General features: G+C 41.1%; 1 protein-coding gene across 2 annotated transcripts; it reads right to left on the bottom strand.

The window, feature by feature from the left end:
* Nucleotides 1-128: 128 nt before the first annotated feature.
* Nucleotides 129-20454, bottom strand: RP9 (RP9 pre-mRNA splicing factor). Of its 2 annotated transcripts, none has more exons than XM_081971284.1 (6): nucleotides 19262-20454; nucleotides 17793-17823; nucleotides 17060-17189; nucleotides 7237-7328; nucleotides 4676-4737; nucleotides 129-207 (listed from the first exon to the last, which is right to left on the bottom strand). In XM_081971284.1, the coding sequence occupies exons 1-6, from the start codon at nucleotides 19444-19446 to the stop codon at nucleotides 153-155; spliced, it is 555 nt and encodes a 184-aa protein (XP_081827410.1). In that variant the 5' UTR covers nucleotides 19447-20454; the 3' UTR covers nucleotides 129-152. The 2 variants fall into 2 exon arrangements, with proteins under 2 accessions (XP_081827410.1, XP_081827409.1); XM_081971283.1 differs by lacking the exon at nucleotides 129-207 and adding an exon at nucleotides 1258-4302 and having other exon boundaries at nucleotides 19262-20449.
* Nucleotides 20455-21688: the final 1234 nt, after the last annotated feature.

Here is a 21688-nt window from a genome sequence, read left to right as displayed (position 1 = left end):
CACAGTGTTTAAATAAAGTTGAAATTGCACTAATAGGATGTGTGAATAATTTCTAATATAAAACTTATTTTCAAAGAATGGATAAAGCATCATCTGAGAAATAAGAAATAAAGGTGTATGGGAATCACAATTTAGTTTCAAAAGCATTAACTTTAAACAGTATCAAATTTTGGCAAACAGTACTCCCAACTTCTTCTGCGATGATACCTGAAGGGAAACCAAGATAATTTGTTGTAAGTAACAGAAACTATAGACTCTATCTAAATAAAGCTTGCATCATGGTTTCATAAACCAAGGCTTTAAAGAAATATGCAGACTCTATAGATTTTGAATGTAATCTCAGAATTTAAGTTGCCTTTAAATTGTAATTTTTAACATGGCAGCATGTAAAATTAATTTCATAGGAGGAAATCTCATAAAATATATTTAACTTTACTTGAATGCAGTTTAGTATTTGGTCAGAGTATATGCTTCTAGACTTCTAGTTCCCATACTAAAACATTATGGTACAGTATCTTAGCATAACTAAGTCTATACTATGGATGAACAGATCAATGTATTTTCTTAAATGGAATTGAGGTTTTCCATGCTTAAAAGGCCGGAACCTTCATTATTCTGGGTCAGCAACAGACAATAGAATAGGAAGACTTGAATCAGATTCATTCTGTTTCTATGTCTTCATTCTCAAGAGTGATTCTAGCCAGCTCTGCTTATAAAACATGCTGCAGAATAAACAGATAAAATGGAGGTGTTGAGTTAATGTGCTTGATAAGGACTCAAGTTATCCAGCTAATCCCTGCTAATACAAACTGTTACTGGAAATAATGGCTCAAATTGTTTTTAATTTCCTAGCAATACTTTGTTTTAAAATAAAATTAAGCTTTCAGTCTTGATAAATGGGAAGAGATGAAGGCATGAACAGGTGTAGATGAAGCCAGATATTTTGCATCCAGTCATCTAAAGCAGGGCTGTCAAACTCATGGCCCACAGGCCAGATATGTCACAAGCTGGCTATGCCCACATCTGACTTAGTGAAGGGAAAAAGATTGTGATACATCACATGATGACGCCGTGACACTGAGACAATATGAGTTTGACACCCCTGATCGAAAGGAACCAGCATGCTACAGTTTTCTTGACAAAGTGCTGATGCAATAAAAACATTTTTATTTGCTCTATGTCACAACTGTTTAGGATTTTGATCCAAAACTTTAGTTCTTTTGTTGCTTTTCAATTAAATAAAAAATAACACCCATGAAAAAGCAGTTTCTTTATTGGGCAGAACAAATATGCCACAATATATCCTTCCAATATTGTTTTTCTATCTAAAAAATATCAAACTTAGAGGGCCAAAATAAAACCAAGATATATTTAAGTGTGCTTCTATAGACAGTTTTTACAATTTCTAATCTTATAGAAGTCTGTGGAGCCTTCCTTTATGTCAGATGCAACTGGAAGATGGGTGCTAAATTATGCAGCTTTACAATATAATACATCTGAAAATGTTATATTCTTATATTGTGGTAGATGATGGTAGTTGTATTGTGCTTCATCCCTTTGTAGAAAGCCACTTTTTGGAATAAAGTTTAGTTGGAGGCAGTTAAGGGTGAAGCCTGTACTATGCCCCTTTATAATTTATTTTCCTCTGCATATTATCCATTAAGCTTCTTTCAGTAAAGGCTGAGACTTCTGTCATATTGCTAACATTCTGGCGACATGCTACTAAAGGAATCCTTTTGGCTAAATGTTACTTCAATCAAGCCTGTCTTGACAGTTCTCCCTAAATTTGTGCAGTATGTGCAGTTCTCCACCAGAGGGAAGAACGCTTTAGACCATGTGTACTCTAACCTGAAGCAGGCACACAGAGCAATCCCCCTTCCCCACCTGGGTACATCGGACATCTTTCACTGCTGTTATGCCCGAAGTATGACCCTCTCAGGAAAAGAACTCAGCCAGTCATAAGAATGTTTAAAATCTGCCCAGAGGGTGCTCTCAGTCAGGTGCAGGACTATTTTGAAACCACTGAGTGGAGTGTATTTGAACATCAAGACCTGTATGAATACACTGATGCTGTACTCTCTTATATCAAACTGAAAGCGTAACAGTGGACAGGCGCGTCAGAGTCTACGGGAATTGTAAACCCTGGATGACTGCTGAAGCATGGATGCTTCTGAGAGCCTGGGATTCAGCCTTTAAGGCAGGGGACAATAATAGATATAGAGAGGCCAGGGCAAACCTGAGAAGAGGTATTAAGATGGCAAAACAACAATACAAACATAAGGTGGAGAACCATCTAGCAGACAACAACCTGAAGCAACTGTGGCAGGGAGTGCAGCATCTGGGAACATGAGGAACACGGTCAACGCTGATGCCTCTTTGGTAGAGGGGTTGAACACCTTTGCCCACTACGAGGTGAAAAGACCGCTTAGCCTCTGCCCGCTGGCCTTCTGATTCTTAGCCACTCACCCTACAGAAACACCAAGTGAGAGTTGTATTGAAGGCCGTGAATCCCAGAAAAGCTGCAGGTCCAGATGGGATGCTAGGAATAGTGGTAAAGAATTGTGCTGACCAATTAGCAGGGGTTCTGACAAGGATCTTTAATATCTCCCTGCAAACGGCCAATGTTCCATCTTGCTTGAAATCAGCCACTATTGTCCCAGTCCCAAAGAAAACAGCAATTAACTGTCGAAATGACTACAGACCTATCGGACTAATATCTGTAATGATGAAATGCTTTGAGATTGGTTCTTCAACATCTTAGGACTCCCACCAGACTTTGACAAATATCAGTTTGCCTACAGAGGGAATAGGTCAACAGATGACGCCATGGCTATTGCTTTGCATTCTGTAGTGAGCCATCTAGAGAAACCCAGACACTACACTTTTCAGGATGCTTTTTATAAATTATAGCTTGTCTTTCAATACCATTTTCCGAAGCATCCTTATTGAAAAGCTGACTGACTTGGATTTTCCCTCTTCCATCAAATACTTTCTGAGGGACCGGCCAAAAACAGTGAGTCATATCTGTCATATCCACCTCCCTGAAGCTTAGCACTGGCTGTCCACAGGAGGGTGTGACTATGTGCTCAGTCCCTACCTGTATTCATTGTACACACGATTGTGTACGGTCTAATCCATCCACTGTGATCATTAAGTTTGCAGATGATACCACTGTATTGGGTCTAGCTACAGACTCCACTTCCTTGGGGTCTTGTGAAAAAATAAAGTGGAACAACTTTATTTGACCTCCTTTTACTGAGCCACAATAGAAAGCGTCCTCAATCATTGCATTATGGTGTGCTATGCTGGCTTGGCAGCCGCAGATAGAAAGATATTACAGAAGATGGTGAGCACAGCACAAAACATTAGACGACATCACTAGGGCTCTCTGCCTTAAAAGAGTGAGGAAAATCCTCAGGAATGACTCACACCCTGGTCAGCCCTTCTTTATTCTCTTACCATCTGGAAGGAGATGAAGAACAGTTTTTATCTGTGGGCTGTCAGACTCCTGAATGAAAAATAGCTCTACAACAACATAGTCTGATTGATTTACAGGGCTGGCACAATGTGCAATAAGTTCACATGGTGCAGTAGGACTGGGTTTTTGTTAGTAGGATTCACTGGGCTAGGGATTTTTTTGTCTTTAACTGTGAGTTGTATTGTGGTGGTGGGACTGCACGAAGGGAGGCTCAGCCAATCTCATTGTACACATGCACTCTGACAATAAAGGTTTGAAATCATACAAAGCTTTGATGAAAAGATATTTGCGTAAATCTTGGGAGTTATTTTTGGAACTTCCCTATTGGTAGTTCGGAACTTTTTATTGGTAGTTTCCTCTTTCCTACACTGATTGATTATTAAAGTCTTAATAGACTAAAAAAGGGAGGAGGACCTTTTATAAAATAGCTAAAAAGAGTCTGTGCATGGATTCAAGTCAGAGTATACATTAAGCAGTTTTCTTTAGCAGCATCTCATACAGATACAAAATAAACTTTCTTGTTTTGTTGTTGTTGTGGTTTTCCAACACAACAAAGGAAGAGGATGCAGGTAAAACGAAAATGAAGGAATGTTCTTTGGATCTTTTATAACTTATTGACATAAAGGCAACTATCTTCTCAATCTGATTCAAACTTTTTGCTTGATTTAGAGGATCGGCCTTTTCTCTTTTTCTTTTTTTTCTTCTTTTCCTTTTTCTTTTTCTTCTTCTTGTGCTTCACCTGACTCTCTGAAGAACTGGAACTGTCACTGCTGCTATCTTCATCTGATGTGGAGTCTTCCAGCAACCGTTTTAACTGTTCTATCCTAAGCGCATAAACAGACAATGTCAAATGATTTTTGCTTGGGCAGGTTTCATTTCACTTGGATAGCACTTTAAAACAAAACTTTGAAACTATTACCTTAGAAGTAAAAGGGTTCTTTACAATTAAGAAGTCATTGTTTTTTTCTTTGCAGAAAAATATGAGATGAAGTAGTTGTCATAATGGATTGCTGGTAATTTCTTGATTCACATCTCACAGGCATTCTCACTCTGGCAAGTCACTATCTCTCAACAACAAACTTGGGGACTATAAAGTTCAGTAGAACTTTCCTATAATGACCATAATATATTTGGAAATTTGTGAAGTATTGCTATCATCACTTTCATCATAATTGTTTAAAAGAGATCCAAGCTTACCTCATATCTTTTTCATAGCGTTTATTTTCTCTTATTATATCATACATGGGGTCTTCATGTGCCTTAGAGAGGAAAGAAAGCTTCATGTCCAACCAAATAATTTCTTACTTTTTACATTCTTAATGTGATGCCCTCTAGATAGAGTTGGATTGAAATTCGCTTGAGAATCCTGGGATTTATAATCCAAATGTATCTGAAGGGCTTAGAACGTTGTTCTAAACAATTTCTGTACAAAAAAACCCCACAACTAATGGCATTTTCTACATAAGCGTGGCAACCTTTTTCCTAACCAAGCTTGTCACTTGAAATCCCATGTAGAGTACTGTGTAGGGTACTGTGGGTGGGATATAAACAACATGCGTTAACAAAGATGAGGAAATATTAAAACGTCTAGGCCTACTGACCCAAATTGTGATGGCAAACCACATTACCAAATGTTGTTGGAAAGAGTCACTGGCAACTTTTGCAGAAGCTGTGGAGTTCTCAAAATAGCATGGTATAGATTGCTAGTCAAGGCTGCCTATCATGTCCTCCCATCAGTCTATGGACACAAGCAAAACAATTTTGTCAGCCTATTCTAGAGAGTTGTCCCATGCAGTAATTGTTTTATATCTATACTCTTGGTTCATGCAGGTTGCTAGGGACAGATTATATTGATACCTTATTTTTAAAATATAACTTATGGATCAGTTTAATTTCTCCCAATCAAAGGATTAATTTAGGTAAAAATATTCAGTGTAATAAAATTCAAACCCTGCCTCTTTTATATGCATTAAAATTTGTTAAATCCATTTTCTGTTATACAATTGCACCTATCCCCCTTTGGATTTCTGTTTTGGAGTCATAACTTAAACTGCTTTGTCCCATAGATAATAAACTGGACAAACAAAAGAAAACCAATGTATCATTTTCAGTATTATTCCTAAATTTTTAAACTACAAATACCAAAACTGAAATATAAGGCAGTTAACAGTTGCAATATTTTTATATGATTAATTTTCAAATGTTTACTTTCATTTTCTAGCTTGCAGTTAGTTCAAACTGAGTGGATACAGAATTTATATCTCTAATGTATACATCAATTCTAAATGCATAAATAGCCAAACACTTTATCAATACAAGCTTATCTAATCATTTATGTTTAATACAATTTGCCTTCTCGGCTTTTGGTATAGAATCTATATAAAATCCCATGGGCTTTATTTGCATAGGCTAATTTGAGGATAAATATTGAAATGAATAGCACAAAAGTAATAGGACCATGTTTGCTTTGAAACCAATTCAAAGTACTTCAGGACTTATAAAAGCACTACACTTCTCTGAAATTCAATTAATCAGCCCAACAAGATTTTGGAAATGTGCTGCTCTATTCTGAGGCTTGAAGGCCTTCTGAATTTGTCTCAAAGCATAGGTAAAGGTAAATGTTCCCATCGCACTTATGTGCTAGTTGTTCCCAACTCTAGGGGCGGTGCTCTTCTCCGCTTCAAAACCGAAGAGCCAGCGCTATCTGAAAATGTCTCCATGGTCATGTGGCTGGCATGACTAAATGCTGTTACCTTCCCACCAAAGGTGGTTCCTATTTTTCTACTTGCATTTTTACATGCTTTCGGACTGCTAGGTTGGCAGAAACTTGGACAAGTAACGGGAGCTCACTCCGTTATGCGACACTAGGGATTTGAACTACCAAACTGCCGACTTTTCTGATAGACAAGCTCAGCGTCTCAGCCACTGAGCCACCACATCCCTGCTCTATTCTGAGGCTTGAAGCCCTTCTTCTAAATTTGTTTCAAAGCATATCCAGCCCTAATAAAATACTTTCATTCTCCTTTTATGGATTTTGATGCAAGGCATATAGTAGTCCTAAGTGCTGGATGGGGAAAGGCAAGTAGAGGGGAAATAACAGCATAACCCAGTAGTTCTCAAATGTTTCTTTACCATAGACCCCCTTTAAATATCTTTTGTAGCCATGGACCACCAAGACTTAACTCAAGATTTAAATCATAACATTTGTTTAAGTCTTTGTGTGCCTCTGGGGGTCCACAGATTGAGAATCACTGGCATAAGCAATTATTATAATTACAGGGCATATCTCAATAATGTTTCTGCCTGAGCAAGCTACCTATATGTTTAGTATTTGTTTCCCAAAGCAACATGTTTTGGGATGATCTTGAACATGTAGTGGTTGGCTAAGGCAAAGTGGCAGAGAGAGAAATTAACTTCAATTTATTCACTGCTGAAACTGTCTTCACTTTATTCCTAGAAAAGTGCTATATGAAAGATTAATATTAGCATATCATATTTTACAGAATTATGTTAACATATCTATAATTAACATTATCTTTAAAAAATCAGATGTCTTAATTTAAGATTCTTGCCACATGATCATTTAGAGCATGGGTGACAAACTGATGGCATCACATTGCCATCATATGACATACTGCGACATTTCCTCCTTCACGGAGCTGGGGTAAGCATGGCCCATGAGTGACGCATCCAGCCCATGGGTGCCAGTTTGACACCCCTGATTTAGAGTAAATTATGTCACAATTTACAGTACTTACTACTCTGAATTGTTCTAATTTTTGGTTGCCTTTGATGAAGAAAGGACATTCTTTATCTCCTGTTCGGTGTCCATATCGTTTACATCTCCAGCCTTGAGAGAGAGAAAGAGATTAACACTGAAAAATCATATTCTACCCAGAACATTTTTTTTTACAAAAGTGCACAGATAGATACATACAGAAAAAAAGAAAGTTGATAGGAGAGAGGAAGAAAGGAATTATATATATATATAGATAATACTAGTAATGACATTTACAGGAAATAAGTGTGGTTAACTGAACAGGTAGTTTTATCCCTCCTTAAGTGAAGAAGATATGCGAAATGTGGGGATTGTTACAAAGGGAATTGAAAATACGCCCAATGAAAATAATTAACTGAAGTGCTAATGAGAGAGTTAAAAATCTGGGGTGCTTAATGATATATAATTATAGGTGGGACTGAGGAGGAAGAGAGCGGAGTGGGGGAGGGGAGTCAGTATGACGTTCCTTTAGAGCAGGGGTGGCGAACACGTGGCTCGCGAGCCGCATGCGGCTCGCGGCCAAAATGAATGAGGCTCTTTGCCTCTTACCATTATTTAGTATACTGTGGCTCGGATCGCGCGCTAAACCCGGAAGTACGGTCGACGCGACGACGCTTGCCTGCGCTCCACCAGCTCGGCTTCCCAGCCGAGCTGGTGGAGCGCAGGCAAGCGTCGTCGCGTCGACCGTACTTCTGGGTTTAGCGCGCGATCCGAGCCACAGTATACTAAATAATGGTAAGAGGCAAAGAGCCTCATTCATTTTGGCCGCGAGCCGCGTGTTAAGTTAAGATGAAGTCTTAAGTTAAGATGAAGTGGAAGATGGGTAATAATTAGGGGAATGGAGACTTTGGGTTGTGGAGTCCACTTTTTAAAAAAAATACAAAAAAACCAGCCCTTAGAACTTGAACTTTGCTAATCAGAATAAAATGCTAAGTAGTCAGAGGAAGGTTGTAGCAGTACTGTCAGTCACCTATTGCACCTCATCATGAATCAAGTATTCTATATTTTAAAAAATACAAACTTATATCTTAGTTACTAGAGATCAAAGTGTCCAAGGAAATAGATTAATTCAAATGCAATGAATTAATCATTATACTGAAGTTAAAAGACAAGCAATTATCAGAATGGTGGCTATGGCAGAGATCTTTCTAAATTTTTAACATTTCATTTAACTTAAAATACTGGAAGTTGGAAAAGATTGGTGATCTGCCAATCATTTGTAGATATACCAAACCCATAGAATCACAGGGTTGGAAGGGACCACAGAGGTGATTGTTCAATTTTATCTTTAAATAAGATTAAGACAATTTGCTTTGTAATCCAGTCTAAGATTAAGAAATGCTGCTCCTCTATATCTTTCTTTTGAGTCTTGTATGATTTTGAATCTTGCTCCCCCACCCCACCACCCAGCTTCCAGTTGGTGCCATTTGGAATAAAACATTTATCTTAGATAATATCTAAGTTTCAAGGAATTGTTCATTTCATTCAATAATTTGTTATAATTGTTTTCAAATGTATTATTATTATATCCTATTAAATAAGAGTTCTAGATATTTCACTATATTTTTCTCATATCCCAATCCCCCTTTTCATGTTTTTTTTTCATTGGAAATTGAATGCCTTATTATCTTACTTTTCATTTAATTTTTTATCTCTAAAAGGTAGCCAAAAATCTTTAGATTCTGCCATTAGTATCTTATGGAGCTTTGTGTTTGCATAATCGTTACTACTATATCATTTGCATAGCATTTCATCTTGTATCTCTTTCTACCTGAATCTTTAGCTGAAATATTTGTTTAGCTTTTCAGTTCTGGCCCGCCAGGACCTCCTAACCCAGGGGTGTCCAAACTTGGGAACTTTAAGACTTGTGGACTTCAACTCCCAGAATTCCCCAGCCAAGTTTGGACACCCCTGTCCTAACCAATTATAAATAATAAAAGAGAAAATGCCCATCCTTGCCTTTGACTTTCCATATTAAAAGATTGTAGAGATTATTCCATTTACTGTGAATTTTAACTTGTCAAAAGCTTTGTGTCTAAAAATATTTCCGTTGCCTTCCGTTGCAGCTCTAATGGGTTTATAAAAATTTATAACAAAAAACACCTGACTGAGCATGTTATATTATGTGTTTAATATATTATTGTTAAAATGATATGCTTTTGTGTGAGTGTTTGTCTGTTTTGGCAGGTCACTGTGTGGTGTGGCTCTCTGACTCTCACAGTTTAAAATTTTGGCTCTTTTTGTCGAACTTGTTCGCCACCCCTGCTTTAGAGGGTTCCTATATCCCAACGGTCGCAGGAATGGGTGGATGCGAGGACAGAAGATTCTGCAGTCGGTTGGGAGACCGCGGGCGCTGGATACGCCCGGTCGTTTGTACCAACCCCCGCACTCTAGGTGGTCAGGGCTTACAGAGCCGAGGCATGAGGCTGATGTTGTGTAACGCAAGGTCCGTTGTTAATAAGGCCCCCGTCATCCATGATCTGGTTTCTGAGGGGGAGCCGGACCTTGCAGGGATCACGGAAACCTGGTTGGGCCACGAGGGGGGTTTGCCCCTCGTGGAAATGTGCCCACCAGGATACCGTGTATTCCATCAGCCTCGTGCCCGGGGTAGGGGTGGTGAGGTAGCGGTCATTATATGGGAAGTCCTGGCACCAAGAGAATTCACCGTACCTCAGATATCCGGATGTGAGACTCTAGGTGTGAGATGGGGCCCAGGGAGTCAGTTGGGCCTGCTGATTGCATACTTGGCTCCTCGCTATGCATCAGCGGCCCTGCCAGAGCTCCTCGAGGTGATTGCAGAGGTGGCGGTTGAGACCCCCAGACTATTAGTTATGGGGGACTTCAACCTGCCATCGACGGGTGAATCATCCGAGGTAGCTCGGGAGTTCATGGCTTCCATGACAGCCTTGGACCTGACCCAAATAATTCAGGGCCCCACACACGAGGGAGGCCACATGCTGGACCTTGTTTTTATCTCTGGTCGATGGAAGAGTGATCTGGGAATAGGGGATCTGGTTATTACTCCTCTGTCATGGTCAGATCACTCGCTTCTCCGGCTTGACTTCCCTGACGCTACCCCCCATCGCGGGGAGGCGGAACCAGAAGATCTTAGATGGTTCCGCCCCAGGTGACTGATGGAACCAGATAGGTTCCAGACGGAGCTTGGGCCACTTCCTGTAGCCCTGACCCGCTCCCGGACGGAGGACCTGGTGGCCGCATGGAACAGTGCGGCGGCCGGGGCCTTGGACCAGGTGGCGCCCTTGCGGCCTCTCCGGTGGCAGCAAACCACCCTGGCCCCTTGGTTCACCGAGGAGCTGAGGGTGATGAAGCGCCACAAGAGATGCCTAGAGAGCAGATGGAGATCCTCTCGCGCCGAATCTGACCGAACACAGGTAAGAGCCCATTTACGGACCTACCTTGTGGCACTAAGGGTGGCTAAACGTCGATATTACGCCACCCTTATTGCGTCCGCAGAAAACCGCCCTGCCGCCCTGTTTCGGGTGACCCGCTCCCTCCTCTCACAGAGGCCGCGGGAAGCCCCTTTGCAGGGTAGCGCAGAGGAATTTGGGGAATATCTGCAGGACAAAATCGCTCAGATCCGGAGCGAATGGGTCCCCCTCAGTGATCGTGGGGAGACACCGGAGGCGAGTCTTGAGGTACCACTCTGGGAGGAGTTTGACTCTGTTGCCGCCGAGGATATGGACAGGCTACGCGGGCGACTGCGGGCCACCACATGTTTATTGGACCCGTGTCCCTCCTGGCTTGTACTGGCAGCCTGGGAGGTTACACGAGACTGGCTCTTGGGGCTGGTGAACGCCTCGCTGGGGGAGGGGTTCCTACCAGCCGCCTTGAAAGAGGCGGTGGTGAGGCCCCTACTTAAGAGGCCTTCCCTGGACCCAGTAGAGTTAGCCAATTATCGTCCTGTCTCCAATCTTCCCTTTTTAGCGAAGGTTGTTGAGAGTGTGGTGGCGCAACAGTTCCCTCGACACCTGGAGGAGATTACTTATCTAGACCCGCGCCAGTCCAGTTTTCGCCCCGGCCACAGCACTGAGACGGCTTTGGTCGCGTTGGTGGATGATCTCTGGAGGGCGAAGGATGGGGGTTGTTCCTCCATCCTAGTCCTCTTAGATCTCTCAGCGGCTTTCGATACCATCGACCATGGTATCCTATTGCGTCGACTGGAGGGGATGGGGGTGAGAGGCACCGTTTTGCGGTGGTTCTCCTCCTTCCTCTCCGGTCGGACGCAATGTGTGTTGGCGGGGGAGCAGAGGTCGACCCTGAGGCCGCTCACGTGCGGAGTGCCACAGGGGTTGGTCCTCTCACCTCTCCTGTTCAACACATACATGAAACCGCTGGGCGAGATCATTCGAGGATTCGGGGTTGAGTGCCATCTGTATGCAGATGACACTCAGCTATACATCTCTACCCCGAACCACCCCAATGAAGCCGTCGAGGTGATGGCCCGGTGTCTGGAAGCCGTGAGGGTCTGGATGGGTGACAACAGACTCAAGCTCAACCCTTCCAAGACGGAGTGGCTGTGGCTACCGGCGCCCCGCTTTAGCCAATGTGTTCCATCTCTGGCTATCGGGGGGGAACAACTGCCCCCGGTGGATAGGGCACGCAATTTGGGTGTCCTCCTAGATTCCCGGCTGTCGCTAGATGATCATGTGATAGCCATGGCTAGGGGGGCGTTCCACCAGGTTCGCCTGGTGCGCCAATTGCGCCCCCTACTAGAGCGGGACGCCCTTCGCACAGTCACTCATGCCCTGGTGACTTCCCGTCTTGATTACTGCAATGCTCTCTACATGGGGCTCCCCTTGAGATGCACCCGAAGGCTCCAGCTGGTTCAGAATGCAGCCGCGCGGGTTATTATGGGGAATACTAGGTACTCCCATGTAACACCTTTCCTGCGTGAGCTGCACTGGCTGCCTGTGGCTTTTCGGGTGCGTTTCAAGGTGCTGATTGTCATCTTCAAAGTGCTCCATGGCTCGGGACCTAGTTACCTGTGGGATCGCATTCTACCCCACACATCCCTGCGACCAATCCGCTCTCACAGAGAGGGTCTCCTCCGGGTACCTTCCGCTAAGCAGTGCAGGCGGGCGGTGCCTAGGAATAGGGCCTTCTCTGTGATGGGCCCAACCCTCTGGAATAACTTCCCCCCCGATATTAGAACCACCTCGGATCTCCGCTCCTTCCGCAAGAAACTCAAGACCCACCTGTTTCGACTAGCTGGCCTGGCCTAATTGTAATTGTACTTACAGGGAACATCTACTACTGACCTTCCTGGATGGCTCTCTAAATTTTAAATTTTGGGGTTTTAAACTGGTTTTAGAATTGTTTTTAATTATTTAATTAGTTTGGGTTGTATATACAGACGGTATGTGTGCGTTGTTTTGTCTGATGTTTTATGTTATGTTTTGTTGTTTTATACACGAACGGTCTGTACACCGCCCCGAGTCCCTACGGGGAGAGGGGGCGGTCTATAAATTGAATAAAACCTAAAACCTAATAACTATGTAAAATTAGTATGAGTTTAGAGGGGAACTTGAATATGGCTCACACTTTGTTCAAAAATTAGGCTTTTGGGGGGAGAATCAAATAATGGAATTTTGAAATATGTATACAACTCAAAAGAAGATGTATGTAAAATTATAAATATGAAAGATGTTTATTGGAATGTAATTATCAATACCAGCAAATATTAAATGAAGTGTGCTCAGATGCTGAAATATACCATGTAAATTAATTGGAGAGAGTGGAAAGGAAAGATAGAGAAAGAGGGGAGACAGGAGAGAGGGAAAAAGAAGGGAGAGGAGAAGTAGGAGAGAAAGAAGGAGTGGAAAGAGGAGAGAGGAGAAGGAGAGAAGAAAGGGAAGTAGAGAAGAGAGGGATGGTAGAGAGAAGAAAGGAGGTAGAGGAGGAGAGAGGGAGAGGAGATAGGACAGCAGTGAAATACGGTATTCTATGGTATATTGAAAGCAGAAGAGCAAATGACAGCTGTTCTGGGTTGAAGGAATGATATGGTAATAGACAATACAAAAAAAAATATGTTCAGATGTAATGGTATATTTGTGGTTATATGTAGGAAATTAAAATAAAATAAAAAACATTTTTTAAAAAAAAAGATTGATTTGTTTTGAGTAGGCTTCCAGCTCCAGAGCAATGTGACCAAAATGATTCAGGATCTTAAGAAACTGGGGCTCTTGGAGAGTGCTTCCGGTCACTGAGAGCAACGGACGTGTTTGTCCGCCCTGTGCTCTCTTGGTGGGCTCCCCTTGGCTTGGGGGAGCACAGGGTGCCTTGAAGGGGTGCCCTGCCTTAAGGGCGGCATGCTGGGGGTCCCCTGGATCGGTGGCGGCCGCAGGGGGGTCTCCGGCTTTGCCCTAGGAGCCGAGAAGCGAGAGGGGGTGCGTGACGGAGCTTTTATGCATCGGCAATTTGAAGGATACAGCTGAAGTGCGGTGAGATGGGAATCCTCCCCAATTCCCTTTTTGACATTTAAATGAAAGAATATCAGCTTTTTATAAGACTTTCAATCTCTTTTTGGGAAGTGTGATTTGGAGGGGGGGATTCTCCCCTCCCTCGGAAAAGCGGCTTTGGACTTATCTCCTCTCTCTCGGAGGAGAGAGGGAGAGTTTTAAAAAAGAATCCCACTCTTTATAAGCAATGGCAAAATGACTTTCTCAATGCAATTGTGAAAGAAAAGTGGTGATCTGACTCCTTTAAAAACTTTGAAAACTTTTGATCTGTTGCTTCCTGATCTCCGGTGCTGGCAGAGCAAGATGGCATACTTCCTCTTTCTTCATGCTTTTTGAAATCAGACTCCTCTTTTGAAAAATCTTGCTGGCAAGGTACTTATACCTCCATGACTCCCAGTAGCATCTCTTGTCGCATAGTATCTTGGACTTGGAATAACTGATTTAATTGATTGGATTTGAACTATACAGAAGGTCTTTATTCCTGTCTGGACTGTCTGCCTCGTGGCCTCTCTTGATTGTGCTTTCCCACAGTCGCCATTTCTTTGTATGGACATAAATATCTCTGAGTTTTTATGATGGCTCCGAAGAAACCACCGCCTGGGAAGCCAGGATCCGCTCCAACATCCAGCCCAATTGGACAACAGCCACTGACTTCGTTTTTACAATCAAAAGCCCCTGAAGGGGACTCAGTAATTCACCAGATGCTTCAAAAGATTTTAAAAGGGCAGGATGAATTGAAAAAACAATTGACAGAAATGAATGAACAACTCAGAGAAAACCAAAATCAAACTGCACAAAATAAACAAAGAATAGACGTTCTGGAGGAGGGGGCAACTGAGATGAGGGGGGAGGTGAAGGTGGTTGAGAGAGGAAACTTAGATCTTGAAAACCACATGATAAAAATGGAATTTGAAAGGATGTCTTTTTTCCTTAGATTTCAAAACGTAATTGAGACTGATAATGAAGATTTGAAGGAGATTATGACAACAATGTTAGCTGAATATATTAAAAAAGACAAACAACAGTTAGGGTGGGATATTGATTTGGTGTATAGAGTTAATTCAGCTTATGCTAGAACACACAATGTTCCAAGAGAGGTTCATATCAAATTTCTTAGAAAGGCTACAAGAGATGAGATTCTGGGGGCACAAAGGGGGGAAACATTAAAATACAAGGACAAAGAGATAGCCATCCTGAAACAGATCCCGAAGAAAGTAAGAGACAAGAGGAAAAAATATTCCTCTTTAGCAAAAAAACCTATTTAATAAGGGTTTTTGGTTCAGGTGGCTATTGCCAGAAGGTATGTTGATTTTCTGGGAGGGCAGCAGAGTTAGAATTAATACAATTATGGAGGTGGAGGCCTTCATGGAAAAAAAAACAAAGCACTCCTAGACAAAATAGAGGACAGTACACATGATATGAAGAAGGGAAGGGCTGAGGCTTTGCTGGCAGGCGGGGGAGAGGAGGCAACAATGAGAAGACTCAGATCACAAAAGTAAGCTGGAAAAATATTGCAATTGTTGATACAATGATTTTTTGTTAGATACAAAGTAAATGATTGAAACTACTGAAAGATACAATGTAAAAATAGGCTGTTAAGATTTATTTAAGCAATAATATTTTGTTTATTATTTAGTAAAAGTTATGAGACTTGGGGGGAATACCATTTTCTGCACGATGTAGCTGTCAATTTTTTTTCTTCCATACCCATTACCTTTTCCTTAAAATTCTGTAAAAACCAATAAAAAACTTTTAGTTAAAAAAAGAAAAGAAACTGGGGCTCTTATCATGAGGTAACTAATAGGGAACATCATGGAAGATTACAAATTAATGTATGGCATGGAAAATATGAAATGTTACCCACAAAAATAAGTTGCTATGAATCTCTGTACTGATAAAGTACATTTGTAGAAAACATTAACTTTTTCCTTAATGTACAATTATTTAATAACATTGTGGAATTTGTTATCATCAGAGCTCCTGTGTCAGGCCTGTAGTTATGTTCCTTTTAGGATCTTTGGCCTGCCACACTTTTTATTAATTTCTTATGCTGTTTCATTAGTGTAGTAGTTGGGAGGGGGGAATAGAAAGGAGTAGGATTGTGGAATGTATTGTTATGGTTCTTCTTAGAAGCTCAAGGTCGTCTTTTGTCTCCGTACCTTGACATCTGACAGGAAGCAGAGAGGTGTACATGCCAGCGTGGAAGATGAAGATTGGACCATGTGATGAATTATGGGGTGTGGGGATAGATAATGAACTTTCAACTGGGTGAACCCACAGGATGTACATTAGAGTTGAAATTTCACAGCATAATGCCAACATGTCTGTCTTATTAAATTGGAGTTTTAAGGATAACTTTGCCTTGGACAATGATTTAATTCTGGATGATATTTGGAACGCTGACATCCTGGTTGCTACTAAGGATTGCTTTCAAAGCCGGTTAGACAAATTTATGCAAAATGATATTACAGCTATTCTGTGACATTGGTAGTTATAAACTGCTCCTGGAATTAAAACTGCTATATCTTAAATACTTGATGTGTAGCAGTGAAATATGTTTATTGATTTCATGTCTTGTTTACAAATTTTCTTGATGTACCTCTGACTCCAAGTGAAGATGAAATAATAAGAAAGGTTATGGACTGTGCTGAAATGGACAAACTAACTAAAGAAATTCAGGGAAAAGAAGAATCAGAAGATTATCCCTTCTAAGTGCTAGCACTAAGCACATTATTTGCATCCAAATAGGATTGGATATTCATAGCACAATCCTACATGTCTATTTAAAAATAGCACGCAGTGTAAGACACAGTAACCAACAGCTTCCGAGGATACTTCTTTGGTGAATTTTTTCTTCAACTGTCCTACCTTTCTTGACTATCAATCAATTGATTATAAAGATGCCATGTTGCATCCTCATAGATTTTCAGCTTTCGAACTTATCCATGTGCTTGCACAAACTGAATGCACATTTCTGAGCATTTATACTATTTCTAAGTTAGTACTTCTAGTTTGGTAATGCATGTTCCTTTACCCTTTATTCTCTCCTTTCTTTAAATGCTATGAATATTTTAAATTATTCTATTCATGAAAGCACTGATAAAGGGTATATTGGAAATGCAGTTAATAATAAGAATTAAAGCTACAATCTTTTTGAAAAAGACCAGTGTAAAAATATATATCATAAAGCAAAAAGCATTTATAAATTAATCATCTTCACTGAGCAAAAATGGTAACTGCTACAGGAAAGATTTTGTGTCCTATTCTCACCAACCCTATTGTTGGATTTATTACAGAACCTCCAAAACTAGATGCTCTACTTACATTGCATAACCTTGACCTCTTTTCCTAAAGGCATCCATAATCCTTTGGTTGGAGCATGTGCTAAGAATTCTCGTGCATTTTCATTGCCAGGTACATCAGGAATGCAGTCTTCTGGTTTAGTCTCATTTTCCTGCAACAAAAAGAAAAGAAATCCACTAAAACTATAAAGATAAGGAAGTGAGCAAGATATTTTTCTATAGGCACAGAGTAGTAATTTGCAATCATGGCTAGAACTCATACTTCCTGGAAGTTGACTCGTGAACAACCAGGGATTGTTTAACACAGGATTGGCAGAAAGTAGAAGATGAAGCACCCTGCACCAGCAACCATTCAGAATATTGTTAGTTTTCTGCTTCTAATTGTAGCGGAAAAATACCTACTTGCAACAAGATCCTGAATACTATTAAGTCTCCTCTTGAATGGACATGTATGGTATACTGTATGCATTAATTGTACGTGTTTGAACTTGAAGCTGTCCGGACAGCTGAGCCTACTGTCATGCTATATAGAATCAAATGTGACATTCTATATTGAAAGCGTTGCCCAGTGATGTTTTAAAAGAAATCTGATGGATGTATTTTACTTCAAACTCAGATGCAAAAGTAACACTAACAGTTCTGTAGGCAAAAATGGATTTCAGGGCATACACAATCACATAGAATAATTTGAAGAATATTTACATTATACCTGTTATATTTTCCTTAAAAAGATTATTTATAGCCCTCTCACCTACCTTAATTAGCCCTGGAGGAAGTTTCTCATAGCTGAAAAATAAATTGAAAATATATCGTTAGTAATTTTTTTTTTAAAGCTAAGCAATGATGATTTTTTGAGTTGCTACAAAAGTAGGAGGATACTTTCTTTAAAAGTGTTTTTCATTTGCCTTACTTGGCAAATAATATGAACAATTTTGGAAAATGATTCAATTTAAGAAGTTGTCATTATAATGAAACAAAAATGAGTAGTTTCAATCATGTAAAGAGTTCTCTCTAGATGACATGTTCATAATGATAGCTTCCAGCCCTTATTCTGTATCAACAATCTGTCAGAAACACATTAGTTTTTTTCTTGGATTGTAAGTGAGAAAAAAAGTTTGTTTCTTCCCATTAGCACAAATGACAGTCACAAGACATTTATTTATCTATATGATTTATTATTTTCTGTATAAGATTTGTAATGCTTGCCATGATTCCCTGGATAATGAGTACTATATGTTAATAAGATAAATTTAAAACAAAAGCAGAATGGCAGCATTGTCCCAAAGGGGCTTTTTCAGGAGTCACCTGGACTTTCTTGTTTTTTCCCCCCTTTCTTCTTTGCTTCTTATCCAAGAAGTTTATTCAGCTCTGACAGGATAGTGGGGAATGGACTGTTGTCTGCAAGGAATATAAATCCTTCTACTCCCCATTATCCTGTTAGAGCTGAAGAAATTTCTTGGAGGAGAAATGAAATGTTTTCAAAAAGAAAAAACAAGAAAGTCCAGTTGCCCCCTGAAAAAACACCTTTAGGACAACCGTGACCTGGATGACTAAGAATCTCTACAGACTTTCATAATGACAACACTGCATCAAATAGCTGATATGTAAGGATTTGCACACACTTCGGACCAGAACTGACTGGCACATAGCACTTCTATTCACAAAATTGCTTTAAAAAAGTGTTGATCCCACCTGCTTTCATGATAGAACAATAAAATGAGCCCAACAATGGATATTGTTATGAAACACTTTGATCTATGAATAAGAAACAAATACAATAAAATATATAACAGTGTGCATAGTATGAAAACACTGGACAGCAGAGCATTTTTTTCTCAAAACTCTAAAATCTGGAGTCATTGCCTAATGTGCTGAGTGGAAGAGAAGAGATTTATCTCATACAGCATAGAATTAAGAAATAAAATTCCTTAGTACAAGGCGAGTATCTGTTGCCAAGATGAATACCTTTATGAAAGATTTAGACAAATGAACAGTTAACTTGAAGTAGGCATTAAGACATTGATGGGCTGCTAGTTGCAGATGAATCTCATGCTTTTTCTTAAGAAAATCCTCACCAGCAACCTTTGTCTCTCAGCCTAGAGCGACCTCCTCAACACTACAACTCAGCTGTAGTTGTGCACTGCTAACCGTCACGAGATAGAGGAACTCGGGGGAAAAGGAGGAAATAAACAAGTCAAGGGACCGTCGAAGAGGATCTGCTTACAAGGACTCCAGATGCTGGATCTGTTGGATTTGTTGCACGGCCCGCTTATTTCGCTTTTGCTCCTTCCGATCCTGCCCTTTATGGTTTGTCTGGGAGCTGCAGCTGGGCAGCGATTCGCTGGAGCTCCGATGTTTCCGGAGGCTGCCACCTGCCCCTGCCACTTCCAGCTTGCCTCCTTGGAACATGGCCGCACTGACTGTACCAGGACCGAGACAAGTGATCGGGCTCCCAAACCAGCCTCCGTTCGACCGGCGTCTCCTTTCACTTCCAGGTTGGAGTGGAAACAGACACTTCCTTCAGTTAGCGGGGCTATCTCTCTCGAGGCAGCGCCCCCTTCTCTTCTTAATCCAGCCTTTTGGCCGAGTGATCGCGGAAGCTTTGCTCCTCTTCGGGCGAGGCCGAAGCGAAGGGAAAGCCGGAGTATTTTACGGCATCGCTTTGCAGTTATAACTGGGATTCGAAAAGTCTTTTTGGGAGGAAGCGTTGCCTGCTAAAGCTGCTTTAACCCCTCGTAATATAATAATTAGATTTCTGGATCCAATGGTGGCAACTTCCAGGAAACGTGCACAGGATTTGGGTAGGACTATGTAGGAGACACTATGGAGTCTCGTTTTTTATTGCTTCCTTTTGGAAAACTGGTTTATCCCTCTACCGGCTCTAGGGCAGAAGTCCATATTTATTTACCTCTTTACCAGCTTTACCCTGAAGTAAAAGTCAGTTCCCCATAGGATTTGCTGCGAGACCCATGTGAGCTGGCTTTAGTCTGTGTGTTGCTTAGCTATTCTGAATTCAGAGTTCGTTCCCTCTACCAGTCAAGAGGTACATGGGTATTGTTTGTTTCATGTTTTTTCTATTTTGTAGATAAAAAGTTTTTTTCTATATTATGAATCCTGCTCAATGCTTTGAATATGTGCTGGGTGATTCTCAAATAAACTAACAGGTTATGGGCCCATATCCTACCCAGCCAGGCCATGCACACAGTCAAACTGAAAAAAAGGATTGAGGCTCAACACAGAACTGTAATCAAGCTGAGAGATTGCCTGTGTTATAAACAAAAGGAAACAAGGCAGAGAAGGATTGCAGGATGGCTGTTGATTTCAAGGAGAGCTCTCTGCTTGATTGGGACAGAAGAAATATCATATTTGGGCTGTAAAAATGAAATGCTTCCTGAAGCTAAGGAGTTCTAGGATATCATCATTAATCCACCCCAGGGACCATTAGCAGCTGCACATCAATGCTGGTATGATAAGGCACTGACTTACATCATTTTAAGTTTGGAAGATGAACAATTCTTAAATGTAGCTGATTTAAAAACAGCAAATGAGGTTGGGCTGAAATTGAAAAGTGTGCATGTGAGTGCAATTATTGAGACAATTGTACAGAGCCTGGTTGCTGCTACAAAAGAGCATAGAAAAGCATCTGCTGCACATGCAGACAATGTGACATGGTGAGTTTGACACCTGTGATCTATAGGATCTGGGTGGTTCTTGGGAAGAAAAAAAACAGATAATCATTGCTTACCCATGACACATTTAGTAATTTGAAGTATGGGGAGCACCGAGAAAGATCTGTGGCTTTTACAGTGTCCCCACACTCATGTGATTTATGGGGCTTGGCAACTGATGCCCATTTACGGCAGTTGCAGTGTCCTGTAGTCATAAAAGTGTCATTATCAACCCATTTGCTCATTGGCTTCCAGCAAGCAGTTCAATGGGGAAGTCAGCAGGAAGTCACAAGTGGCTGCAATGTGACATTGCACTTAATGACACAGTGATTTTGCTTAACAATGACAGCCCAAATTGACATAAGTTGGCATAGTCACATGACATTTCACTTAGACTGTGGTACTTAGTGATTATTACAGGATTACCTGTAACTATTCTGACCCAGGCTACCCAAGAGTATGTGCAAACTCTTTGTCCTGACAAAAACCCCTTTTATTAATTTACCGTCATTACCCTAATTCTATCTCTGGGCACTTGGAGGTGTTTCTGGCACACTCTTGCCAGCCTTGGCTCTTTTAACACCATAATCGCAGGAAAATCCCTCCCATCATAGCTTGATTTTGCTTTGTGAAGCTTTATGCCGAGAAAGTTCTATGCTGTTTTCTTCTCTTCCCCCGCTCCAGCTGTCCACCTCAGCTTTCATGTTCTGACCTAGGCTTCCCAAGAGCATGCAGCAAACTTTGTCCCGACAAAAACCCCTTTCATTAATTTACTGTGAATTCTGCTCATTCACATCCAACAAAGTGTCAACTTCCAACACATCTCAAACCAGCTGCTGTAATCTGAGATCCAGCTCCGCCGACGGTCTGCATGGAATGTCAACACTGAAGTTGAAACAAAGTCTTTCAAGGGAGGATTTATAGTCACATACCTTATCTGGCTCGGAGAGCTGACAGGCTGATATCTGCAAAACGTGGCAAGG

Source organism: Natrix helvetica (assembly GCF_964273705.1).
Source record: "Natrix helvetica genome assembly, chromosome: Z".
NCBI lineage: Eukaryota > Metazoa > Chordata > Lepidosauria > Squamata > Natricidae > Natrix > Natrix helvetica.
The sequence above is the reverse complement of the archived record's forward strand: the minus strand, read 5'-3'. Positions and strand labels throughout refer to the sequence as shown.